The following is a 26,308-nucleotide window of genomic DNA, read 5'->3' as shown; positions in this document are numbered from 1 at the left end:
CCACTACACCCCATTAGCTCTCTCACTTTAATTGCTTAATCCAACTGTTAGCAAGAGATTACAGATTCAATCAAGATCAATTTGATCCGTTCTCAAAAGAGAATTTCTTGGATTAATGCTAAAACAGAAAATGGAGGGTGGGTGTGTTGGACAGTTAGAAATTGTCTGGCAACTGAGAAAACAGTTGCCAAGTGTAGCTGTAGACTCTCTTTCAGTTCATATGTTTCAAGGTTACTCCTGACACCCATAAATTTAAAAAGTTTTATAGCAATCAAATTATTCTGCCATAAGGGGATAGAACAGATGACCCACAAGAGATCTCTCCCCTATCAAATGATATCATGGACTATTTGAGTTGAAATTAATGAAATGCTAACATTGTTGCATAAAAAAAAGTATTAATATTCATTGCTTATCTGACATTCTCAAGCCAGAGAGGAGGGGGAACCTGTCTTTCTGAGCACACTATCAATCTTCCCAGGTGTCTCCAGCATAACAAATGTATGCAGTTTAATTTGGAGAAGAAAGAGAAAGTAAACACGGATGATGCAGGGTAGGAGTTACACGACACGTGCTTCATCTTTCCAGGTCAGTTGCCATCAAGCAGCTTGTGATATGAAATTGATGCTGTCACCAAGAGAAAACAAAATTATTCCAGTCGTCAGGAGAAATCATTATTGCTGCTGCCCTGCCCAAACATATCTCACTTTGCAAAGCAGAGGCAAAAGTGAAGCGTCTTTGGCACAATCATTTCCATGACACTGTGCAAGCCGTACCTACAAACTTGCCTACAAAATGCACACCAAAATTCTCTGCAACAGCTCTTTGCAGGTTGATGGCCTTTATCGCTGGTCGGTATCAGAGATAACAGCAAAAGAAGCATGTAGGCCAGATGAGGAACCTGTAGGGGCCATGCCCAGCCTGTGGGCCAGAGGGTGCTCATGCCTGGCCTAAATTCTCCCCAGGATCTAAAGAACTAATTCAACATGCACAACAGAGGGTTGGACTTGTCCAAGGTGAGATGTCTTGTCCAGTCATTTTGGTAATTAGGCTGTCTGGGACTTGAAGTGAACAACTCTGGTAGGTTTTGTGCAGACCAGGGCTGGGCCCAGGTGTGAGGGAGCTCTTGGTAAAGTGCCCACCTGGTGAGCTTACTAGTGCTAGTGATCTGCAATGGGTGGCTATGAGCTGCCCACTGTTATGTGGAGTGTTGTTCCTGAGCATTGTGGAAACTTAGCAGCTGCCCAAGTACCTTCCACTGCAACTCAGTAACACTGGGCCCTCAGTCCCCAGCAGCTGCCTGGGCATGTTGAGTGCTGCCTCCAGACCTGGTGCAGACTCATAATGTAATGTCTAAGCTCATGCTAAAATCAGTTCTGCCTGCTGTGCAAGCTGATGAGGATCAGAAGCAGCCATATGGGAACTATGGCACATAGTTGAACTATGAAATTCACTACCACATGATGTATTTGGTTAACTTTAAAAGAAGATTTGACAAATTTGTGGAGGACAAAGCTATCAATGGGTATCAATGGGTACAAGTTATGATGGCTATGTTAGGGTGACCATATGGAAAGGAGGACAGGGTCCCTGTATCTTTAAAATTTCAGTAGGTGTTATAGAATCATAGAATCATAGAATAGCAGAGTTGGAAGGGGCCTACAAGGCCATCGAGTCCAACCCCCTGCTCAATGCAGGAATCCACCCTAAAGCATCCCTGACAGATAGCTGTCCAGCTGCCTCTTGAATGCCTCTAGTGTGGGAGAGCCCACAACCTCCCTAGGTAGCTGATTCCATTGTCGCACTGCTCTAACAGTCAGGAAATTTTTCCTGATGTCCAGCCGGAATCTGGCTTCCTTTAACTTCAGCCCGTTATTCCGTGTCCTGCACTCTGGGAGGATCGAGAAGAGATCCTGGCCCTCCTCTGTGTGACAACCTTTTAAGTATTTGAAGAGTGCTATCATGTCTCCCCTCAATCTTCTCTTCTCCAGGCTAAACATGCCCAGTTCTTTCAGTCTCTCTTCATAGGGCTTTGTTTCCAGACCTCTGATCATCCTGGTTGCCCTCTTCTGAACACGCTCCAGCTTGTCTGCGTCCTTCTTGAATTGTGGAGCCCAGAACTGGACGCAATACTCTAGATGAGGCCTAACCAGGGCCGAATAGAGAGGAACCAGTACCTCACGTGATTTGGAAGCTATACTTCTATTAATGCAGCCCAAAATAGCATTTGCCTTTCTTGCAGCCATATCGCACTGTTGGCTCATATTCAGCTTGTGATCTACAACAATTCCAAGATCTTTCTCGTTTGTAGTATTGCTGAGCCAAGTATCCCCCATCTTGTAACTGTGCATTTGGTTTTTATTCCCTAAATGTAGAACTTGGCATTTATCCCTATTAAATTTCATTCTGTTGTTTTCAGCCCAGCACTCCAGCCTATCAAGATCACTTTGAAGTTTGTTTCTGTCTTCCAGGGTATTAGCTATCCCACCCAATTTTGTGTCATCTGCAAAAAGCTGCAGGAGCCATACTAGAGTGACCAGATACAAAAGAGGGCAGGGCTGCTGCAGCTTTAACTGTTGTGATGAAGAGGGCATTTCACCAGGTGCTGCATGCATACAAATGACATCTGCTAAAACTCCCTTTTCTATGTAACTGTTAAAGATACAGGAGCCCTGTCCTCCTTTCTATATGGTCACCCTATGTATTACCTCCAATATGAACTATTTTAAAATGTTGTTTTAATCTTTTAATCTTTTTACTATTTTATTTCTTATGTTCATCACCTGGAATCTATTTTAGATATGGAGCAGTATATAAATATTGTAAATAAATAAAATAAAAATACAAGTTGCTGGAGAACAGGAGTGGGAGGGTGCTATTTCACTCATGTTCTACTTGTGGGTTTCCCACAGGCAGCTGGGTAGCCACCAGGTGAACAGAATGCTGGACTAGATTGATCTTTGGTCTGATCCAGCATAACTCTCCTTATGATTTTATAGCAGGTTGGAGACTGGATGTTCACTGAATACTAAACTACCTTGTTTCAAAAAGTGAATGCTTAGATTCACCCTTTGATTCTATGCATCAGGATGTCAAATCTGCAGTATCCAGCTGCAGGAGAAATATTTTTGCTTGCTCTTACTGTATAGAGAACTGCTCAAGGAAGCCTGTTTATTATGCTGAGGCTAATGTCATTGTGTGTGCACGCTTGGGTGTGTGTGTGTGTGTGTGTGTGTGTGTGTGTGTTGGCTTAAACTTTGAAGGGTAGCCAAAGAGATGAACAGATTTCATTGCATCTTCCTTTGCAAGATTTCTAGTTGCTTAAAAACCCCCAAAGGAAACCCCAGAGGGGATCATTCTTCTAAGTGTCAGAAGGTCTGGAAATCAGACAAAAATCAGCCAAGCAATGACTGCCAAAGCCAAGGTCCCTTGTGTTGATGATGAACTGAAGGGGGCAATTCTGGACTGAATTACAATGTGTTTATTTCATTACTGTGTTTATTTTAGTCCTAACAAGCTAAGTACTTAGACATGCTGCCTAATCTTCCTTGAGAGAAGGAAAGGACCCTTCTTTCCTTAAAAGAATCTGCTCTTTTTCCCAGACAAAACCTCTAACATGAGACCGAAACGGGAGAAAAAGACTGGAACCGCATTAGAAAACACCCTCTGAGGCAAGCTGCCTGGAATTGCTTTGAACTCTTCCTCATCATTATTTTATGTGCAGGATCATTTTTGCACTTATGACAGGGGAAGGAGAGGGAGGAGAGGAACACATGAAAGTTGCCTTTAGGATTTTTTATTTTTAATCAAAGCTACTCCTCTCCTGATTGCTGCAGTGAATTTTCGGTCCGGTAGATTGAAATCTTAGGTGTAATTTCTTTTATGAGCATGACGTAGATCTGCAAAACAGGCTCTAAACTCAGTGAGCATATGGTGGTGTCATGTCTCTTGACACAACCATTCCATAGGTGAAGCATTCCAGAAGGAGCTCACCTACACCTCAAATCCTAACAAAGCCAGAAAGTAAGCTAAATTAAAGGGAGATTTATTCAAGAGCTGTCTGGACTGAATTTAGGGAGCACTTCGTAGAACAGTGCCCAAGGGCCACCAATGTCAAGAAGTGTGTTTTGCCCAAGAAGTTCTTTCCATCCCAGTGTGGGACTTGGAAGTGCAAGGGAGCTCCATAAAGAAGCAAGGTCTGATGGTGGTGGAACATCAACATCTGTGCTACTCCTGTTATCATTGTGGGTCATCCAATGGGACTGACTGGCAGCAGGTTAAGGATAAACCAAAGGAAGCACTTTGCACAATTCATAATTGGATTATAGAATTCATTGTCATGCCATAAGATGTGATTATGATTGTGAGCTTTTACGACTTTTGAAAAATAATGATTTTATGTTGGATGGTTCTATCAATAACTATGAAGCATAACAACTAAAAATGGAACCTTGCTATTCAAAGACAATATTTATTTATTTATTTATTTATTTATTTAAGCATTTTTATGCTGCCATTCAGCCAAAAAAGGCTCTCACGGTGGGTTACAAAAGTATTTCTTGACAGTCCCTGCCCACAGGCTTACAATCTAAAAGACATGACACAAAAGGAAAGGGGATTGGGAGGGAGGAGGAGATATACCTTCAATTACCAGATTCTGAGAGGACAAAATGGGAAGGCTATCTCAATTCTGCTCTGCTTGTGAACTATAGACATATTCCTATTATTTCAGATAAATTGGTGAAACAGTTGGGCCATTGGACTTACTGAGCCTGGTAGTCTTTTCTTCTAATGCTACACCTATCTGTATTCAGTTGGGCAGGAAACTAGCATGGGCTATATATACTGTGTTGCTTGTGAGAATCAGAGGCCTTTGCCCAGGTTGCACATAATGAGAAGCCACCATGGGGGAATTTCCATGTGGATCTTCTTGTTGTAGCAGCAGCTGCCATTTTGAATATCCAGGGTATAGAGGAAGCATGCTGTAGCTTGCTGTTACAGGTCAACCCAGTGAGGGTGGGTTGTTGGGGGAGTTGACAAGCCACCCACAACCCTAAAACATCTCAAGGGTTCTACATGACTTGTCAAGCATCCCAACAACTCACTCTCACCAGGTTCACATGTAACAAGAAGCCACTGCAGGGGAGAGCTTTGATTGCCAACCTGGCATCTGTGGGCAGTGTAACCACAATAATTAATAAGCCATGGTGGGCTGTTGTAATCATGCAAACCAGGTCACTGAGTGAATGCATCTTCTCCTTATCAAGGCAATGGACAAATATGCAAAGAATTTCTCACTTATCTTTATCGGTATCTCCTCTAGCTCTTCAGAATAGCCTCTGCTTGCATTTACTTACCACAAGGAGAGTGCAAGGTGTCATGCTTATGGATTATCCTGTTTTATCCCCACAACAATAATGTGAGGTAGATTCAGCCGAGAAGCTACCTAATCAGCTTCACAGCTAAGCCCAACTAGCCTTTTAGATGCCCTATAAAGACAAAACCATAGAAAGGTAAAAGAAGGCGTTAAAAAAGCAGTAACAGCTGTTAAAAAAAATATGGACCTCATATTGGTCTTCCTTTACTGACCATGTACCTTTTCAGATGTGATGTATGTATTTATTTATTTGTAATAGATGTTGTGCAGTGATTTATTTCATTATCTTGAGAAAATGATGATATATTGAAATCTTGGCAATTATTTCACTTGTGTTTTATTGAAATATTTCATTAAAAAAATAACTTCCTAGATAAACACAACAATTATCTCATGCCAATGTACTCCAAAGGTAAAATGAAATTGGGTGTTTAATCCGTACGATTAGAAAGCAAATCTCTGGTATTTGTTGAAGCCCCCAGACTGCTGAAATTATGTGTCTAGATGGGAAATGTTGCTTTCACTTTTTATGATACTTCCTAACAGTGCCAGCACTGCTGGTTTCTCAAATTAGAGAACCTCCTCAGCGATCTACAAACAGATTGATTTTTGAGCCTGGTGTTTTGGGCCTTTTAGCATACTCCTAAGTGCATTTGGAAACAGACTGGACAAAGGGCTAAAGATCATTGCTCTCATCTCACCCGCTGGCTTTCCTACCCAGGCTCTTCTCTCCCCTTCATCCCTTTGAACACTGTGGAAACAGTTCCATTTGAAAAGGCTGAAGCAGCCTCCACCCCCTCCTGTTGAGAGCAGATTTTCTGTTTCTACCTCCACTGCGTTAAGGGCAAAAAGCAGAACCAAGCTGAAATTTCTCAGAAGACTTTTTCCCCCCCCATGGGAAGATCTCTAAGAATTTTCTTTCTCACACCTCCTTAGAAAAAGATGGCAGAACTTTTTCCAAGTATCCCACCATTATTTTGTAATGGCCACCATTCCCTGCCCCCCCTGCCCCCAGCAATACTAGGTCTAGGGGATTGTGGAGGATACAAAATGGCAGCCCAGCTGTCAACATAGTTCGGCAGCAACAAGAAAAATCTTAGGAAAGAAGAAAGTATCTCTGTGTTACTGCCTCTGTGTTACTGCCACAGGTACCCACCATCCTCTCAGAAAATTTTGGAGAATTTCTCATCCCCCTAGAGAAAGTTGGTGAAATGGTCACACCCACACCCACACCCACACCCCAACTTTTCTGCCCACAAATCATTGTGAGATGCCATTGGCACACAACTTCACCAGAAACATTTTAAAAGGCACCAAACCACCCATATGAAAACTCCTGGTATTTTTGCAGCTGTAATGTTAAACGTCTTTCTAACTATTTTGTAAAGTTGTATCCTGGTCCTACCACCATTAGGCAGGGTGAGGCAGGTGCCTGAAGGAGCAGAGTTTTGGTGCTATAAAAAGGCAACATTTTTTTTAATCTATTCATTTATACTTCTTCTATTTTCCTGCCAGGAAAGGACAGAGGTGCTTTGGTGGGGGTGGGGGGTGGGTCTACCTTGAGTGTTAGAATAACTTGACCAGCCTTTGATATGACCCCCCCTTGACTTCAGAGAAATAGTATCTGCTGCTTTACTTCAGACACCCAGTTTCCTTGGTCTCACCCTGTATCATGCTTTAGCATATTCAATTCAAAATATATAGCAATGTTCATATTAAAAGCATGGTGAGAGAGAGGTAGAGATGTGGGTAGGATAAAGAAGGGGGTGAAATAGATTCTTTGCAAGCAAGCCCAGTCTCATATATTGAAGGGTCCATAGGCACCTCAATGCTAAACATATTTACTCAGGAGTAACATTGATTTCAGTAAGAGTTACATCCAAGTAAGCATGTTAAAGATTGGAGTCTTAACTAAAATTCTAGGACAGGATCCAATGTGACACTACTACTAATGTAAATTATGCTGCACTGGCATAAGCAACCTCTAGTGCAACACCAATGGCATTTGCTGGTGGGTTGCTGGTGTGACTGGTTTTCCCAAAAAACCTGACATGCCAGCAAACGCTATTGGTGTTGCAATAAAGGTTGCTTATGCTAGCTCAGCATGATTTACATTAGTGATAGTATTGGATACTGTCCCTAGTTTAAGAATTTAACTTAAGGTTCTATTTACTTTTTGATTGTATGGTAATGTCTTGGGGCCAAACTACATGTTAGATTAAATGTGTTATTGCATTTAATGTCAGCTTTTTGAAAACAAAAATGGCCACTCTGGTGGTAGGAAATGGAAGGGAAATCAGGGCTGGAATCTGCACACCTGCTATTTGCGACAGAAAATAAGCTGCATTTATTATTTTTGTCAGGATCTTGCACAAATGTGTGGGAAGGTTACCCCTGCCCTTCTCTGACTACTGTGCTCCTGAGCCTGATCCCATGCACCTAACCCCCATGGCTGTTTTGATCTTTAGAATACGGTCACATGAAATGTAGTGATGCATTTTATATAATAGAAACAATAATGGGGAACTTTATTTGTTTTGCAGAAGTAGGTCTTGTACAAATGGAAGGATTTGCCTTTACAGTTGCATAAGTGAAAGCCAAAAGGAGAAGATTTCCTGGATGAAGATGAAGAGATAGAAAGCTCAAGTTCTTGAATTTCTGCCTGCTAAGTAGCTGATAAAGGTGTGAGAGCCCTGGCAGAAAAACAGCAGGCAAGTAGAGATATCATGTTGTATCAAAGCCACCTATAAACATGATTCTGTAAAACAATCTGGATACTTCACGTAAGCAAAACAATCAACACATCGCAAGACAGTGGGGCAATTGAAAATATTAAGGGAATCAAACCTAGACATAAGCTATCCAATTCAGAGAGATAAATAGAGGCAGTGTTGAAGTTAAAATGTTTTTAAAAAGTAGAAGAGGTAGATACTGGTTAAATATGTCCTGAAACAATGGGGCATATTTAGTGATGCCATCAAAGTTCAACCTCACTTGGTTCAACCTTACCTCAATAAAAACTTGTCCTATTCATAATTCTGACCAGCATTACAAATTAAGCATCCTCCCCACAAAAGTAGGCTCAGCAGTGTCTCAGACACAGAATCCCATGACTTGTTGTAACTAGGGTGTCCACAGTAAGAACTCAGGTGCCTTGGGAAAACAACACTTCCCAGGCTCCCTGGCACCTCGGATGTTGCCATTGCAAGGGGAGTTGGTATAGGCACTCAACTGAGACCCATAGCACTCCTGATTGTCATCTCTCAAAGATGTTGAGGGTCATCTTATTGTCTCCGAAGGGACACACAACTAATTTGCAGGCCTGAAAACTCATTCAGATAATATTCAATCCAGTTGCAGTTCATAAGTGACTCTTTATTAGCAAGCAAGTCAGTTTGCCAGGAGTGGGCAACTTGCAGCCCTCCATATGCTGTTAGATTCCTATCATCCCTCATCATAGGTCATGCTAGCTAGGGCTCATGGAAGTTGCAGCCCAATAACATCTGGAGAGCTGCAAGTTGCCCACTCCTGCTTTAGGATATTGCATAGACAGATGGCCTGGTGAATGATTTGCCTCTTAGGGTGCAATCTTATGCATGTTTAGACAGAAATAAATCCAACAGTTCCCAGCATTCCCCGGTCAGCATGGCTGGCTGAGGAATGCTGGAAATCATAGGACTTTTTTTTCTGTTTAAACATGCATAGGAGTGCGCCCTTAGAGAAGCTAAAGCTGATGCACTGTTGATGCTGGAATGTTTAACCAATGCCTGGAAGAAAGACTGCTATGATGCCCCCCTGTAAGCTTGTGTGAGCAATTCCAGGAAGATACATACCCTATCAATATAGAAATAAATTCATTAAGAACAAATCTGAAATAAGAAAAGTAATCACACCTAGTGGTTGTACTCTGTGGTCTTTTGATCTGCATTGATTGGTTGATTCCAGTGCTGAAGAGGATGCACATGAGAACAAGTACTCTGTGAAACTCAGAAGTGACATTTGATTTGAAAAAGTACAGTGAGCCAAGTCATGGGTTGCCCTTCCCAAGAAATTATAATCTAGGTCGCACTCTTCAAGGGATGTAGTACAGAATACCTGGTCCTTTTGAACTCAGGGAGGCTACTTTCAGAGCAAGGTCTTGCAAAATGATGGCCATACGAGATTCAAATCAAAAATACCCTTTTGTGAACAAAACGATCCTGGCCTTTTCTTTTCTTTCTTTCTCTAGCTAACAAATTCTGTTTGTCCCTTGGGGCAGGGAGATGATGATGATGAGGATGATGAGGATGATGATGATTTGCTCTATTTCAAGCATAGGACGACTTTGCAAATGAACTACCAAAACAAAAATAGCTGATTGACTGGCCATCGTAGATGTGAGGAACGCAGGTTGTTTGGTAGTAATGAAATATCCGGAAAGAAAAGGGGGAAGAATTAAAAACTGGAGAGCGGGCCACAGGGTGAGCGTGTGGGGTGGGGTGGGGGAGAGAAGAGAAAGAAAGGAAAAGAAATAGTAAGTGTTGGGAAAGCCGAGGACAGAAAGCCTTCTTTGTATGATGGCAGAAGAAGGGACCAGACGGGATCGCCCGCTGATGGTCCAGATGTGCAGGTACGTTCCAGCAGTTTTCAGGAGGGGAGGGGGCAGTGATGTGGCGCGCGGCGGCCGTGGGGGTGGGGGGAATACGAGAGCGGCTGGGAGCTTGCAGGGTCTGGAGGCGTCGTGGCCCGCAGCGCTTGGCGCTCTCGCTCCTCATTTGTCGGCGCGGAGAGCATCGCGCTCGTCATCGCCGGCGCTCCGCTATCTCTGCGCTGGTGTCAGCGTTCGGAAGCGAAGGCGGCCCTTGGAGCTCCCGCAGGGCCGCTGCGGGTCGCTTGCGAATCGGGCACGAGGAGTGGCCCTGGTCGCCTCCCTCCACCCCACTACTTCTTCTTCTTCTCCTCCTCCTCCTCGGGAGGGGGAGTGAGTTGCCTGCCCTGGTCGCCTGGGCTGCTCTTGGCGGCGGGCGGCTCCAGCTGGGGGAAACGTCAGCGATGAAACTGACGAGGCGATGCTGCCGGTGAGTTGTTTGTTTTGTCGCTGCTGCGGGAGGAGGTCGCCGGTGGGTTGCTCGCCTCTCGCTGACTCTCTCTTTCGCGACGGAGAAGTCCCTCTCCACCAAGGGGGGTGGGAGGGAGAGGATCGGCCCCTCCCCGTGCCCTCCCCCCCAATGTGTGTGTGTACATATTCCTGGAAAATCGCATCACTTGTGGAGGGAATTGGCCTCGGGCAAAGCGAACACCTGGAGCTCCTGAACACGGGCGGAAAAAAACCTCCATCAACGCAAGGCGCGGAAGGGCAGCAGCCTCGGCCGGTAGCTCCTCCGACCGCCAGGCAAAGAGGGCTGCTGTTGGAGGCAGCCCGACGAAATAGGCAGCCCCGCGCCCAGATCCTAAACGACGCCCCCCCCTCCCCAGTTGACGTCAAACGAGAAACGTGGTTCCATGCGGTGTGCCTGCCTGGCGCTTACCTGGGAGTAATCCCATCGGATCCCTTGAAGCTTACTTCCGAGTAAACATGCATCGTAGGATTGTTCCGGACCCCCGGGATCATAATCAGATGGTTACTGTCATTATACTCTCTAATACCCAGTGTCGACTAACAAGAATCAGTAATAACAAGGAGCGGCCGTGGTGTGAATAAGAGCATATAACTGCGATTTTTAAACGGAATACTTGAAGGTTCTTCTGGAGTTGGGAGTCAGGCAGAAGGCCGAGCGTAGCACCAACTTGCAGAGGATCCATTTGCCTTGGAAATAAGCCGCCTTCGTCTCCCGGGGTGTCCTTCCCCAGGAACTGCGGCGAGAGTGGACGCGTGTGAACGGGGCGAAGAACGCCGTCCGTTCACACGCGGTTGTCTTTGCCATCCTTCACTGAGCTTGGCTTGGAATGAAGTCTGGGCTCGGAGTAGCGCCCGGGCTGCGATCTCTGGTCCCGCGGTGGATCTGAGGTGCAGGGGGGAACTACTGGGGCGAAAGTGGAGGGATCGAATGGCCCGATTCTAACATGCCTTTGCTTGGAAGAAAGGAATCCGTTGGGTTTCGACGGACTTTCTTACTTCGAAGTACAAGTGCTCAGGCTCGGAGAGAAAGAGAGAGTTTAACAGGTTTTAGTAAGCCGGAGGGAGTGGGCGACTGGGCCAAAGCCTAGGAACGGGACAGCGCAAGAGCATCCTAGCATACATTTCCCTGAAAGTAAGAAGCCCCAAGGGACCTTTCTCTTCCCAGTAAAACGTTTTCGGGACCTATTTCAAAGCGATCACTAAGGACCAAAGTCTGGCTTCCTGTGAAGTAACATTGGACTAGCCTCAGCCCCTTTCATTTCAACGGGTCTACTCTAAGTAGGACTGACATTGGCTACTACCCTCGGAGTTTAGTTTTTCAAAGATGGGGATGGTGGTGCTCGTGTTAGTATGTTGCTGAAAAACCAACTAGGAAACTTAGGGCATCTTAAAGACGTGCCATAATAAAGGCACAATAAAGGTGAATAAATGCGTTGGCCTTTGAGGCGCCCCTAGACTCCGTTGTTGTTGTTGTTTTGCTGGAGTTAGGCTGTGCGCGAGGGATGTCCTTGTCAATTTCAAAGCCACTAATCTGCCAACTTGGAGGCTCTGCCTAAAAGGCGCAGGGACCCCCCCCCCCCAATCATCTCCCAGCATCTCACTGACAGCCGTAATTACCCTTGCATGATTTGCCCGAATTGAAAGAAAGAGCGAGCCCCAAACACGTCAAGAAGGCTGCAGAGTTTTTTGAGGCTTGCTGGCTAATAAGAGGTTAACTTTGTTTCGGAGGGACGAGAGTGCTGGTTTCCTGAGATAAATGGGCAGGAAGCGAATTGCTTCCCTTGCTCCGGCCAGAGGCTCCCAAATGCTTTTTGCACCTGCTACTCTGCATTTTTCCAGTTCAGGGCTGCAACCGCCGCTCCCCCCCCACCAACTCCGCTCATGCCGATCGCATCACTTCCTTCCAGCCAGGCTCGATCGAAAGAAACCCTTTCCCCCTTGGCCTCGCCAGAGGACCGCCTCGCAGTGACATTTTAATTTAATTTTTGTTATTATTATTCGCGTTGTTGTTTTCTTGCCGATCAGGTCCTGACTTCCTGCTCTCGGCGATGTCGATTTGACAAGTCCCGGGATCCGCTCGGCGCCGGAAGGGTTAAAGATGATGTAAGTAGCCCAAGTGTTTGGGAGGCGATTTATGGAACGCTTTTCGTGTGCGGGGGACGGAGGGGTGTTCGCGCTGATCCTTCCTCCAAAGGGCGGAGAAGCAAAACAATGGCGGGAGCTAGAATTGGCGGCTCGCCTGACACAGTTCTCCCCTACCCCACCCCACCCCACGCCACCACCCCGCAATTGCCGGCCCAGCCACAATCAATTCAGACCAGTAGAGGCTGGTGGCTCCGATGTCAGTGGGGCTGTGAATCCGCTTTGGGTTTCAGTCAGAATTCCAAAGGTGCTGAACCCAAGCCCCAAAATGGGTTCGGCACCTTGGATAGGTCCTTTGCAGTTCTGACTGAAATCCAGAGCGGATTCACCGCCCCACTGACATGGGAGCCACCAGCCTTCACTGGCTCAGACACTGACCCATCTGCCAAGTTTTGAGGATACATTCGTATTGGGAAAGAGTTCTGCAAACGGAAATCGGATTGACCGGTGGGGGGGCAGTTAAAACAGCTCACGTACCTGCGGGTGGGGTGGGGGTTAGAAAAGTAAAGAACCACAGCATATTTCCAATCCACTAATGCTCCTTGCATATGTTTGACATTGAAACATGTCTAGCTAGAGTAGCTATTCATTCAGTTTCACTCCCCCTCCCCTCGTGTCCCCGCTTCTGCTTAGAGGACAAGTCCTGTGTGTGATTAGTCAGAAGTAAACCTGGCTGTGTTCAATGGGACTTACTCTCAGGTAGCTGTATATAACAGTATAGCTGGACAAACAAGGAAGTTGTTGCTACTGTGAGCCAGGTTAGAGTGGGAAAGCGTCACTTTAAAAAAAATGAAGCACCACTGAAGGCATTCGTAAAAGTGACCCCTGTACGTGTGTACACCCCCCCCCTTTCAATGGGGTTTCTTCCCAACTACAAGTGAAGGCTGTGATCTTAATCACCTTTTACTGCTAAGTATATTTCAATTTATTTAAAAGTAGTCCACTGAAACTAATGATGAACTGAGATTATGCTTACTGTCCCTTGTCACCTAAAAGTGACCCCCCCCACACACAACTTTCAATGAAATTTCTTCCCAACTAAAGTGTGAAAGGCTGTGATCTTAATCATGCTTTACTGCTTCATAATTTCAATTTATTTAAAAGTAGTCCACTGAAACTAATGAACTTACTTCTAAGTAACTGGAATTGTGGTTATTGTCCCTTGCCATTTGACTTTCATCAAGTCAGGGGAGTTGTTCAATGCAAGAACTAAATAACTGAGTGTTGTCAAGGGTCCATTTTCTTACAATTAATTGGATTTCCATGATTTTAGTCTCTTGTTGATCAGTGTGAAATGCTCTGATGCAATGTGTAGATTTAAGCAGTCTTGTTGATAGTGTGCTTTCTTGCTTTCTCAAAGTCCTGACTTTAAACATATCTACTTTTGATTCTGAGTTACTATGGCCATGCCTGAGGTATAAGCCACACTAAATTCAACAGTATGTCATTATATTCAATTGGACTTTACTAGTCAGTTAACAATTAAGGTGCCAATGGCATTTCCTTTCAACTTGATGCCCCCAAGATGTGTTGGGGATGCTGGAAGTTGTAGTCTAACACATCTGGAGGGCACCAAGTTTAGGAAGGCTGGTGTGGAACACAACTGGCTTTTTGGCACACTAATATGGTTGATCATGCACAACACCAAGGTACTGCTGTTGGCAAAGTGGTTAGTTAGGATCCTATTTCAGGGCAAGAGAAGCTGAACTAGTTAGTGGCTTCTTTCAGTCCTATGGTTTTGTTGAATCTTCACACATAGGCCCATCAAACTATTTCATTTTGCCAGCTCCTTGAACATCATCCCCCTGCCTTGCAACAACAAAAAACAAAAACACACACACACACACACACACAAAAAAAAAACCACAGCCCAAAACAACACACACACACAACTTTTGTGCTCAGCAGATCAACATATAAAAGTTCATTAGTGGAAAATAATCCTTTTGGGGGGATAGGTTACTATTTCATCTAGTGGTATTATGTTAGTGTCAGCATTTTAAAAGCAAAAATTAACATCTTCCACTCCTGACATTTATATCATTGTAAAAGATGCAAATGGAAGGCATCAAACGTAAGTTTTTCTGCATTTACAACTGAACAATAAAGCGCCTTTGGTGAAATGTGGCTTCTTTTTATGAAAGCTGTAACGTTTCATGACCTGAGTGTTTACAGTAACTCAACAACGCCCTCTACAGTGTAAGGGCTGTGATGCAATAGAATGAAGGCATAGGCAGCCTCAGCTCATGGTTGTTTAATATGAATTCTGCACTCAGTAGTGGTCTTCATGTAATTAGTTTATACTAATGAGTTAACTGTATTGAAAAAGTGCACATGCAGATATAAGACAGACTTCTCCCAATAGGCCTTTCAGAATTGAAATAACTGAGAGAATTCATATGTTGGCTGCTAAAGCATAAAGGGAAGGTTTATGGAATAGGAGGGTGGGTTCTAACTCTGAAATATTTCTTAGATTTATCGAGCTCTTGACCTAAACCTTGTAAAATAAGATGTCCTTTTCCCAGCAGAGTTACCTTTTAAGTGGGCAGAGTCCCGCCCCCTCTCATGAACATGCTTTAGAACAGGGGTGCACACCCTTTTCAGATCCATGGGAGTGGGTGCTGGGGTGTGGGGCCATAGCTGCATGCATGCATGTGCACACACACACGCACGCACACACACACACACACACACAATTCTCTCCAATTTACAAAAATTTAGACATTTTCTCACCATGTATACAAAACACATCTCTAATAATGCATCTCTCCTCTTGCTAGACCAGCAGCTGTTATAAAAGCAGTAGAGGCTGGTGGCTCCGATGTCAGTGGGGTGGAGAATCAGGTCTGGGTTTCAGTCAGAACTCTGAAGGAGCTATCCAAGGTGTGGAGCTTGGATAGAGTTTTGACTGGTTCTGATTAAAACCCAGAGTGGATCCATTGACCCACTGACATCAGACTCACCAGCCTCCACTGGACTATCTTTTAGTGGTAGATTGTAGCGCATAGAAGGCACTTCCCAGCCAACCAATTTTCTGCCTTATGCTCCCCACAATTGTTCTGGACATGCATTGTTTGCCCATGCTGTATGTACTGATAGACCAGTCTTCCCCAGCCTGGTGCTCTCCAGTTGTTTAGGATTTCAACTATTATCAGTCCCGGCCAGCATACCCAATGTTCAGGAATGCTGGGAATTGTAGTCCAAATCATCTGCAGGGTACCAGGTTGGGGAAGGCTGGCCAGGACTATGCCTGTAAAAGTAGAATCACCACCTCTTATTGGGTTGAGTCCTGTGCCTTGAAATGCCTCGCCCACAGAAGCTCAAAGCAAGTGAAACTTGACAGAGGAGGGCTAGGATCTCTTCTCGTTCATCCTAGAGTGCAGGACACGGAATAATGGGCTCAAGTTAAAGGAAGCCAGATTCTGGCTGGACATCAGGAAAAACTTCCTGATTGTTAGAGCAGTATGACAATGGAACCAGTTACCTAGGGAGATTGTGGGCTCTCCCACACTAGAGGCCTTCAGGCCTTCAAGAGGCAGCTGGACAACCATCTGTCAGGAATGCTTTAAGGTGGATTCCTGCTTGAGCAGGGGGTTGGACTCGATGGCCGTATAGACCCCTTCCAACTCTACTATTCTATGACATAGAGGTAGGCAATGGGAAAAGCACCCCATTTGTGTGTTTCATTATTGTTCTTAAAGGCACAGGAGCAAGGCCAGTTAAAAAGTTGGCAATGGCAGACAAAAGAGATGGTGTGAACTGACCCTCTTCTTGGAAAATTTGATTGTATTGTTGCTTATAACTCAAACCCCTGAATCATTCCAAAGGAAAATAGCTTCTGTATTCCTGTGTTACTTCAAGTTAATTTTCATGACCTCAGTGGAACTTGCTACTGAACACTGTGTTTTGGATGAATGTACCTGTTTATCAAGGGTGCCATCTTGTACCCTTACTAGGGAGTCACTCCCATTGAACTCAGTGGGGTAAATTTCTGAGTCAACATGCCTTAGGCTTCTGCTGCATGTGTAGATACATTGTGGACAGTGTGTACAAGCACAGGATATTAGACATTGTGGTTGGTTAATAAAAATTCTAGCAAAAATTACTTCAGGATAAAGTTAAAGTAAAATCATAAAACACTTGCTCTAGCTTAATCCCATTTACTTCTATGTGTTTCCCAGCCATATTGTCAGACTATTTCTTGGTTTTAGTAACCAAACAGGATTAGATCACTTGAAAAGAAAGGAAGGAAAGGAAACTGCTATGATCCATTTTAGATGAAATGTTCTTCATTACATTCCCTTATAATTCAGTGCTAATTAGAAGAAACAGTTTTTGCATAACAATTCTGCTGAGAAACAAGATTTTACAACTTGCCTGGCCACCCCAAAGAGATAAGTGCATGGAAGCTGATGAAAAGGAAAGTGTATTCAAGTGTTAAAGCAATTCATGAAGATTAGATTCCACTTTACACTTACTGATAAGGAAATTGGATGCCTGTTAGCCTCCCTCCCCCAAGCTCTGTGTATTCCCTTCCATCTGCAGTCTACTTGTTCCATGCCGGGCAGCAATTTAGTCACTGATAGAAGAATGGTGAGAGTCCAATGTTGTTAAGATGCAGGCCACAGTCCTTGAACTATTTTAATAAGAGCTGTCCTACTGGCAAGCAAGTGGTTATTGTTTAGACGCCCAATCACTGAAGTGTAACTCAAGTTACTTTAACTCACCTAAGTGTAGGATGACCATATGAAAAAGAGGACAGGGCTCCTGTATCTTTAATAGTTGTAGAGAAAAGGGATTTTCAGCAGGTGTCATGCATACAGCATCTGGTGAAATTCCCTCTTCATCGAAATAGCTAAAGCTGCAGGTACCCTCCTCTCTTTTGTATCTGGTCAATAGGGCAGGACTCCTGCAGCTTTAACAGTTACGATGAAGACAAAATTTCACCAGGTGCTACATGCATTCAAATGAGACTTGCTGAAATTCCCTTTTCTATACAACTATTAAAGATGCAGGAGCCCTGTCCTCCTTTTCATATGGTCACCCCACTTAAGTGTGTACAATCCAATGTATTTTTAGATAAAAAGAAAAAAAGCCCTACAATTCCCAGAATGCCCCAGAGGGATGCAGGGAGATATAGGATTTTTTTTTTCTGTTTAAACATGCATGGGGCTGGGTGTTAAGCCACTTTAATGCTCCAAATTTACATCACTCACGTGAGAATACTTCCCATTCAACTCAATAGGTCTTATAGCCATCAGATCATATTTCCTAGCAAAGAGGAGGAAGGTGGCTAATAATATGTGTGGACTTCTAGTTCATCTTTAAAGAAGGGTAGTTATTAGGGGTTAATTATATCCGCTTAAAAGAAAACAACAGATCAGTCACTTCCGCTTTTCATGAGATCTGGAAGTGCCTGATTTGAAGATGCAGCAATCCCAATTATGAACAAAAGAACTTGCAGATCAAACTTACCCATGTTTATTCTGAACAATGGAAACTATTTCTCAGTCTGCTTGCTTAGAACTGCAGTTTTAAAGTCCAGCACTTTGTTTAAGTGATGCCCGAGGAAGTACTACGTCCTTCCCTAATCTAAAAACAAACCTTTGCTGTTAAACTGGGACACGAAGTTATAGGAAATTTAACTCGATGCTGAATGAGTACTGGAAGAAGGTAGAGCGCGCTCTACGGCCCTCGGCAGAACCCTACGGTCCTCCAATGTACTTCTTACAACCAATCACACTACTGGCAACCTTGTTCCAGCATTCCGATTTGGAATGTAAGCTTTACCAACGTTCCAACGAAGCCTATTTGGCTGGGTTGTGCCGGGAATGTGATTGGCTGCTACAAAAATAATGGCGGGGTGGGGGGAGAGAAAAGACAAAGTTGAATCACGTGACCCTCGAAACATCAGTTTAGGTTACATCGAGCGCCCACCGGTCGGATCGCCAATATACACTCGGCTCAAATTTGCGTGCCGGAGAAGGAGCCATTCTTGGAGTGGCATCCGGAGGGCCGCAGATCTCCCAGCAGCGTGTGTGGAAATCAACGTGAACTGTAAGGGTGCAAAAAAGAACAAAAGTATCTTCGAGGGGGGCAATTTTTCTCCTTCGGTGGGAAAGAAAAACAAGAGTTAATTTCACTGTGTGATAGAAGAACAAAAAAAAACCCCTCTCCAGTATGATGTTCGATTTTTTTCCCTACTCCCTTTTCGGTTTTGTTTTCCGAGCAACTAGCAAACCACCCTAAACCTCAGCCATTGCAAACTGTAAACACCTCAGCAGCAATGAGCTCCTTAGAAAAGCGACTCCAGACATGGGTTCGGGGGTGGAGGGAGGAGGTGAGTTCCGGCCTCCTATGAGGCTTGCTTTTGTTTTGTTGGACGGCCTGGTCGAGCCAATGAGCGCGCGCCGGGAGGAGTGTCGGAGCTGGCGGGGGAGGGGGAGAGGGAGCCGAGTGTGCGGCGCCGAGATTGCTTCCAGTGCGGAGGGTGGCGGTCGGCCGGGCTGCAAGGTCTCGCTGCGTCCGGAGGAAGCGCGGCAGGAGGGAGACGATCGATCAGCCGACGGATCGATCCCTGGATGGTTCGCGCATAGATCCGGATCCTCCTCGCTCATCCGCTTTGTGTCTTTTTTCTCCTCCTCCTTTTCTCTCTCTCGGCGATGCCGCCCTGGCTCGCCTCTGCGTCTGTTCGCGTGTGGCCTGGCGGCCTCTTCCCACCGTGGGCTTGACTCGAAGGAGGAAGAAGAGGAAGCGCGGAGGCCCGACCGCCTGCCCATGCAGCAGCCGACGCCCCGCCGCCGCCCCGCCGACGCTGCCGGAGTCCCGAAGAGCTGCATGGACGGGCATGGGGAGAGCGGCCCCTTTCTGCGCCATCGCCTCCGCCGCCAGGGCTGAGGTGCAGCAGCAGCAGCGGCGGCGCCGTCCTCGCCCGCGCCCCCCGCCTCTGCCAGCCCTTGTTCTGCTCTTCAGCCTCGGGCTGCTTCTACACACAGGTACCACCGTCGCCCCCGCCTCCCCCTTCTCCGCTCTGGCTGGGTGGGTGGGAGTAATACCCCAAACTCTTTACTTCGGAGTTGTGCAAAACGCGTTTAGACCGGAATGGAGACACAGTGTGTGTGTGTGTGTTAACGGAACTTGCGGGCGAGTCTGAACATCTGGATTCCGGCTTCACTTGACGAGGTGTAAGGCGATGATTTCATGGGCGGGGGAGGGTATTACTTAATGAAATAACCCATTGGCGGGACGGAGAAAGTGCAGAGGGAGGTGTGTGTGTGTGTGAGTGGGCAACATTCTGTCTGGCTCGTTGCGAGCCTGAGACCCACCTGGAGGGAGCAGAGGCGGGCGGATCGCGCCTTTGCTGAAGGCATGTCGGAGTCTCAGACTCCCCCCTCCCCAGGACCCCCCTTCCTGGTACAACCCGCTTGTTGCAACCCAGAGGAAGCAGACCCACGCGAGTGCGTCCCCGTCCTCCCTTCCCCAGATCTCTCTCCACCTCCAGTTTTTATTTTACTTTTAGTCTCCTAACCTTCTCCCATCCAGCCTAGCGGCGTGGAAGGGCGCGGAGTTGGCCGCGCTCGAGGGCGGGGGGCTGCTGCTGCTGCTGCGGTGTCTGGGTGAGCTTGATTGGCAAAGCTCCCTCCCTGCCATGGTGTTTACTAAGTCAGCGCCGAGATCAGGTTTCTCCTCTTCTCCTCGCCGCCGCCTCCTCGGCAAGGCAGCAGGAAGAGAGCCTCGGCGCTCGTAATCTGCAGCTGGCGTTGAAGGATCTTGGGAGGAGAAGGCGAGGCCATCTCGGTGAAAAGTCATGGCTGCCCCCCCCCCCCCCACTGCCACTTCATAGGCAGAACTTTACTACCGATCTGTTCGCGCGGGGCTGGGATCCTTTTTGAAATTATTTTGTTTTTCATTTTTGAAACTGGGCCGCTGGTACAGCTTGATAAGGCTTGCCCCTCCGGTCTTGTTTCTGCATGATTCTGCTGTCTTGCCAGCTGCGACTGATTCACCGCTGTGATCCTTTCTATGCATACTTAGAAGGAAGGCCCATTGAACTCTAGTGCTTACTTCTGAGTAGACATGCATAGAGTTGCACTGTAAATAAGATTGGCGCTTGTTGACAGGAAGCCAGAAAGGGCTGTTTGCGAGTATTAGCAAATTTTGCTACACTGAGGGAGAAAGACAAAGAGATTGCCAACTGTTTTCCCATAGGGTTTCTGTGTCTTTTCACCTGATAATCAGAAACTAGGTAAGTAAGGACTCAATCCTGTGGCTGAGAGATGCTGGGGGTTGCAGAACTCTTTTTTCTGTCTAAACATGCATAGGAGTACTCCCTAAAGCTTTCTCTCTCACTGTAGCTGCATATTCTAGAAAGCATCATCTGGTGAATTTCCTATTTATTTCATAATATTTTTATTCTGCCTTTAATGGTCATGCAACTACTAAAGATAGAAGACACGAAATAATCCCCCCCCCCGAACACTGAAAAGCCTTGCTGAAATCGTAGGATTTAGGGTATCAGGCTATACACAAATTAAAGAACTTGGGCTAAGTCCCCCACCCTGTTCCTGGTACAAACACAGATCAGGGATATGTGAACAAATAGGAAGCTGGTGCCCCCCAGATGTGCCAAGGAGTGAGTAGAAATGGTGAGAGTTGTCTTCCCAACACACACAGAGGGGCCAGTTTGCAGAAGGCTGCTATAGAGACATGTTTAGTGACAATGTGTGTGTGAGGTTGAGGTCATTACAGCCTTCCCCAGCTGGAGCCTTCCAGAGGCTTTGGAATGTAACTTCCAGCATTCCTGACCATTGGCTGGCTGATGGAAGTTGTATTCCAACATACCTGGAAACTGGGGGAGGCTGCAGTGGTCTTCCACTGATCCAGACTTAAGACCCACCTTGGACTCCCAACCTGCAACATGGGAACCAATTTCACAGTTGCCTAAGATGGTGACAACAGCTTTGCTGCAACCCATCTGGACTGATCTCACGAACCACTTTTGGGTCACCAGTTGAAGACCACTGCCCTAGAGCAAGGTGCTTTCTCTCTTAGAACTTTGTTATGAACTCTAAGAACCAAAACATTTAAAAGTCAAAATGATTTGTAGTGATGGGCAAAAGGAATATATCCGGTCTTATTTTTGCAGTGTAGAATGAAAAGGCAGCTAGCAATAGTCCATGCCCAATCCAGTGACCTCAATACATGTCCTAAGTGTTTGCAACCAGGACACACTGTAGCCTCATAGAAGACTAGTCTTTCTTACTGGTTAAACTAGTTATTTACAATAACAATTTGCCTTATCTCTTTTGTTAGTCATGTTGAATGATGTTTGGCCATTAAGTTGTACTTGAATCATGGAGTGAAATTATGATTTTTTAAAATTTGTTTGCTTAGCACTCTATGTACAGGGTTAGAATGCAGTGGGAAAGGAACAAGTTGATTATGGGTTATTACTTTGAATATATAACATGGGGAATGCACTGCTCTGTTAACAAAGGGATGTATCCACTTGTGTGCAATCCACCCCATTCTTCTAGATCTCCCACTCCACCCCACCCCATAACTTTCCCATAATTTAAACACTGGGAAGCATCTGCACTCCATATTTCTGGGATCCTGTAGGCCTAAACATGTGTAGGATTGCACCCTGTATCTATTACCATAGATACAGCTTGTCCTTAAAGGGTCCGCTTATTAAGAAATGGCCTATAGGTAGGAAAGAAAAAATGTTCTATGACAGCTTCAGCAGCCAGAGAACAGTGGTTGAATTATATGGGGTGGTGGTGGTTGGGGCTTAATAAAAATGTAACAGCCCCACATCTTGGCTCCTCACAATCTAGCCTACACACACACACACACACACACACAGCCCTGCTACTGTTTAGGAAGGTTTTTTTCTCTCTCTTGCTGTTGTGGTTCAAGAGAAACTTTCAGCTGATGTTTCAGGCCATGTTTCAGTTTGGAGGGTATCTGTTAAAGATTCAGGCCTGTTTTAACTTTACCTTTGGTTACATATCCTGGTTTGTATGAACGCAAGTGGCAGGATGATGTATAATACTTACTTTCAAACTAATGTGGTGTAATGCATGCAAATTACCGCACCAAGGAAGTGAACTTTTTGATGGCCTTTTCAGCTAAAAGTGGATTGTTGTATTTGGGTAACTCTTACTATGCACCCAATAGTATCTCGCTCCCTCCTCCTCCTTTTTGTTTGTTTGTCCTGCCCTCCTTTTTCCTTTCATTTGTGAGGGCCTTAAGGAGGCCCTTCTGTAGTGGGGATGATTTGTTGCAGGACTTTGCAAGGGATTCAGCCAAATGTGTTTCCCCTTGCAGATGGATAGACATACATTTTATTACACCCACATGGCTTACTTCCTCACTTGTGCAGCTTTAAAACTCGTGTCTCTCTAAATAGCAAGTAAAATTATTATGGAATATTGGCCTTTGGAAGGATTTCAGCTTAGCTGGATTTGGCTATTTTGTTTGCTTTCATTGTGAATTTCTGTTTTTTTTTGGTAATGGTAGATTAAAACAATGCTAAGTGGTATAGTATATTTTTAACACTTGATGTAGTTCGTCTAGTCATCTTAATTTGGATTGGGACATCCAGGACAGGCTTGGAAGTCACTCTGACTTCAGTCACTAACGATAGCATGTATGTTTTTGAAACAAAGAACAATTCTTTGTCAACAACTGTCCTGGCCAATGGTGAGGGATAGTGTGAGTCACCAACATTTAGAGAGCCACAGTTTCCCCAGCCCTGCTATACCCATTACTTGAAAGTAGGTGCTATTGAATTTCCTGAAACTTACTTCAGAGTAAACTGGCCATAGCCCTAGGTAAAATTATTATCAAGGAAGTCTTACTGAAGTTGTGGAGAATTAATTCCAAGAAAAAACTGCATAGGATTGGGCTGTGGTATATATTTTTCTCCTTTTCTTTGCATTGTAACTGGGTACCTGCATTTACTTTAATTATCTAGGGCCTGCTACTTTATTATATAGTCCAAGAGCAGAATTCTTTATTCTCAAAGCATTTCCTCCACCCCCAATTGTTCTCATAGAAGTTAGAGACTTCTCAGAAAAAAAATACTTTGATTTTTAAGCAACCAGAGACTATTTCCTTGTTCCGGCTACAGTAACAAAATAGTCCAACCGATAAATCCTAATAGAGGACATGAAGCTGATAATATCATATTGTCTTCTTGTTGTTGTTGTCTTCTCTGATGAACACTAAAAACAAACAAAACCTTAATGTCATATGGCACCCTTATTAAGACTTTTATTCCCTTGTGTACGTTCGTGTTTAATCTGAGTTTGAAAGCAACCGCCATTGCATTCTGGTGTCCATGGAAACCAGTTAATTAAAAGTGGGGGGAAATGAATGCAGATCAAGAGCCAGGGGGATTGGAAGGAAAAGCTGCATTTAAAACGGGCATTGTCGTTTTGTTGCTTTCTCCATTTACATCAGACACAGATGCTTCTGTTCTCATGAGTATTTCCACATGGCTCTTCATCTTGATATTGTGATTAGTTTGGAAATTACTAACTAACATAAGCACCACTGAATTTTACACCTTGTAAATATGTTTACAGCAGCCCCAAATGACTGCAACCCTCACCTATTGGGAAGGTGTTGTGTGGCTCAAATGTGATGTCATCAGACTGCCTATTAAGTGAACTTTGCCCAATTTATCCAGCACAGGTGGCTGCAACTCCCAGAACAGTATTCTTGTTTAAGAGAACAGAACAGTACTTTGCAGTACTACTTGGAGATGTTCCAGTGTGACGGGAAGAGGAACTATGCTATATAGCCTAAAAAATCTCTTACTAATTGAGCATATACTTAATACAAATGCAAAGTCATTTAGCACAGCTAGTGTTTCATTAGGCAATGCAATTAATACTATTTTGAAAAGTGTAAGGGGGAGCTGATGTTTCACAGTCTTCAGAAGTTTATCCTCTGTGGAATGTTAGAGAGTATGAACAGACAAGTGTTCAAAGTATTTGAGATTGCACTTACGTTGGGCAGTGAGCGTGTAAAAAACTGGATTCAGTTATGTTGTTGTTCAGCTCTCCTAGAACATAGATCTGCAGTGGTTTATTGAATTCTTTCCTATCAAAACAGATAAATCTACTTAGGAGACCAATAGCATTTTGCCACCACCGTCCTTTCTATCCCTCCCTCTCCTTGCAAGGATCTGAAAGCTATCCATCTTTTACTGCGGAGATGAGATATTGACATTTTGCCCCCAGCATAAGTTCATTGTATGTGCAATAGCTAGCTTTATTTTTTTGTAGGCTGTCAGCACACATATCACCCAAGTTGTCGGTGTCAAATATACTGTCCGTGTGGAAGATAATTCCCAAGGGAAAGAATATTTTGTTATTACCAAGTAGAGTTATTTAAAAAATGTGTACTCTGTGTATCAAATCTGAATAAGATATTGGAGAATACACTGGTGTTTTTTTAAAGGTTTTATCAGTTTATGGCAGAAAGGCCTGGCAGCCCTGTTTGCTTTTAGAATTAGTACTGAAATTCTCTTACAAGAGTATGAGAGCACAAGTGGACTGAAGTTGAATAATTTCTAGTTCTTCTAATTTCAAGCGATATGTTTTTAACTTTCTCCCATTGACATAAAATAATAAAAAGACACACACACTCTTAAACTCTCCTGCTGGAATGAGTAAAATCAGTGCTTAACTTTTGGCTACACTATATCCCAGTTGTTATACCCAGGGTTTTTTAAACACACATTATCAGTCTTTGGGGGTAGTTTCCTGCCTTCACGTTCTCCTTTTCCTCTGTGTAATGTAATAATTCATCTTTCCTTCCTTCAATTTTCCTGCCTGCCCTCTCCTTTTAATTTCAGGCACAGTCTGTCAAGTCTTGAATCTGTAAACAAAACTCATTGGAAGTAACATGAAAAATTGCCTAACATTTCAGAAAAGCAAGCCATGAATGTATATTCTTTATCACAATCAGTTAAATCTTAAGTGTAGACTTGACATTTATAGTATTTGTTTCTTTAAACTTCAGAATAATTTGTGTTTCCCCAGCCACCATTAAAATACACAGCGTGGTTACCAATTTTGTAAATTATTGCATGCAGGAATGTTGTTGTGATATTAAGATTCCATGTACCTGTTATGAAAGGACAAAGCCAGTCTTGAAGGCTGTTTTCCCCTCTCCGTCTACCTTCCTTTTTCTGTGTAGTGTTTGGCCCTTTCTTTTTGTTTAGTTATGGCCATGCTGTTTTTTATTTCTTACATTTCTCTTCCACCTTTCCTCCAAGGAACTTCAAGGCATTGTTGGTGATTTGCTTCTCATTTTATCCCCAACAAACCTGTGCGGTAGGCCGAGAGTTATCCATTGAGCTTTAGGGCTGAGTGGGGATTTGAACTTGGGCCTTCCCAATTCTAGTCTAACACTTTAACCCAGGGGTAGGCATCTTGTATTCTGAAACATCTGGAAGACACAAGCTCCCATAATTTCTGACCATTTCCCATGGCAGGCTGGGGTGGATGAGAGTTGTAGTTCAAAATATCTGGAGGGTACCAAGTTGCCTAGCCCTGCTCTAACCATGATATCCACCCCAAAGCCTTGTCTTGAAACTAGTGAATGATTTTATTTATTTATTTGGTTCTCTTTCTACTCAGAAGAATGTGTGTTGCTCCTTCATCCCTTGCTTA

General features: G+C 44.5%; 1 protein-coding gene and 1 long non-coding RNA gene across 2 annotated transcripts in view; one reads left to right on the top strand and one right to left on the bottom strand.

The window, feature by feature from the left end:
- Positions 1-10,157: 10,157 nt before the first annotated feature.
- RGMB (repulsive guidance molecule BMP co-receptor b) overlaps positions 10,158-26,308 on the top strand; it is a 40,570-nt gene continuing 24,419 nt past the window's right edge. Inside the window, exons 1-3 of the mRNA XM_063129570.1 lie at positions 10,158-10,434; positions 12,501-12,578; positions 19,356-19,612. Coding sequence (XP_062985640.1) covers positions 12,574-12,578; positions 19,356-19,612 — 262 coding nt within the window. The 5' untranslated portion in view covers positions 10,158-10,434; positions 12,501-12,573. The remainder of the gene's footprint in view (positions 10,435-12,500; positions 12,579-19,355; positions 19,613-26,308) is intronic.
- On the bottom strand, positions 18,076-20,402 carry LOC134400904 (uncharacterized). Its single transcript, XR_010025600.1, has 2 exons — positions 20,146-20,402; positions 18,076-18,672 (listed from the first exon to the last, which is right to left on the bottom strand). It is a non-coding gene; the product is annotated as an uncharacterized LOC134400904 (long non-coding RNA).

The sequence above is a fragment of the Elgaria multicarinata genome, chromosome 6, assembly GCF_023053635.1.
Source record: "Elgaria multicarinata webbii isolate HBS135686 ecotype San Diego chromosome 6, rElgMul1.1.pri, whole genome shotgun sequence".
Taxonomy (NCBI): domain Eukaryota; kingdom Metazoa; phylum Chordata; class Lepidosauria; order Squamata; family Anguidae; genus Elgaria; species Elgaria multicarinata.
Note: the sequence above shows the minus strand (reverse complement) of the source record. Positions and strands in the feature narration are given on the sequence as shown.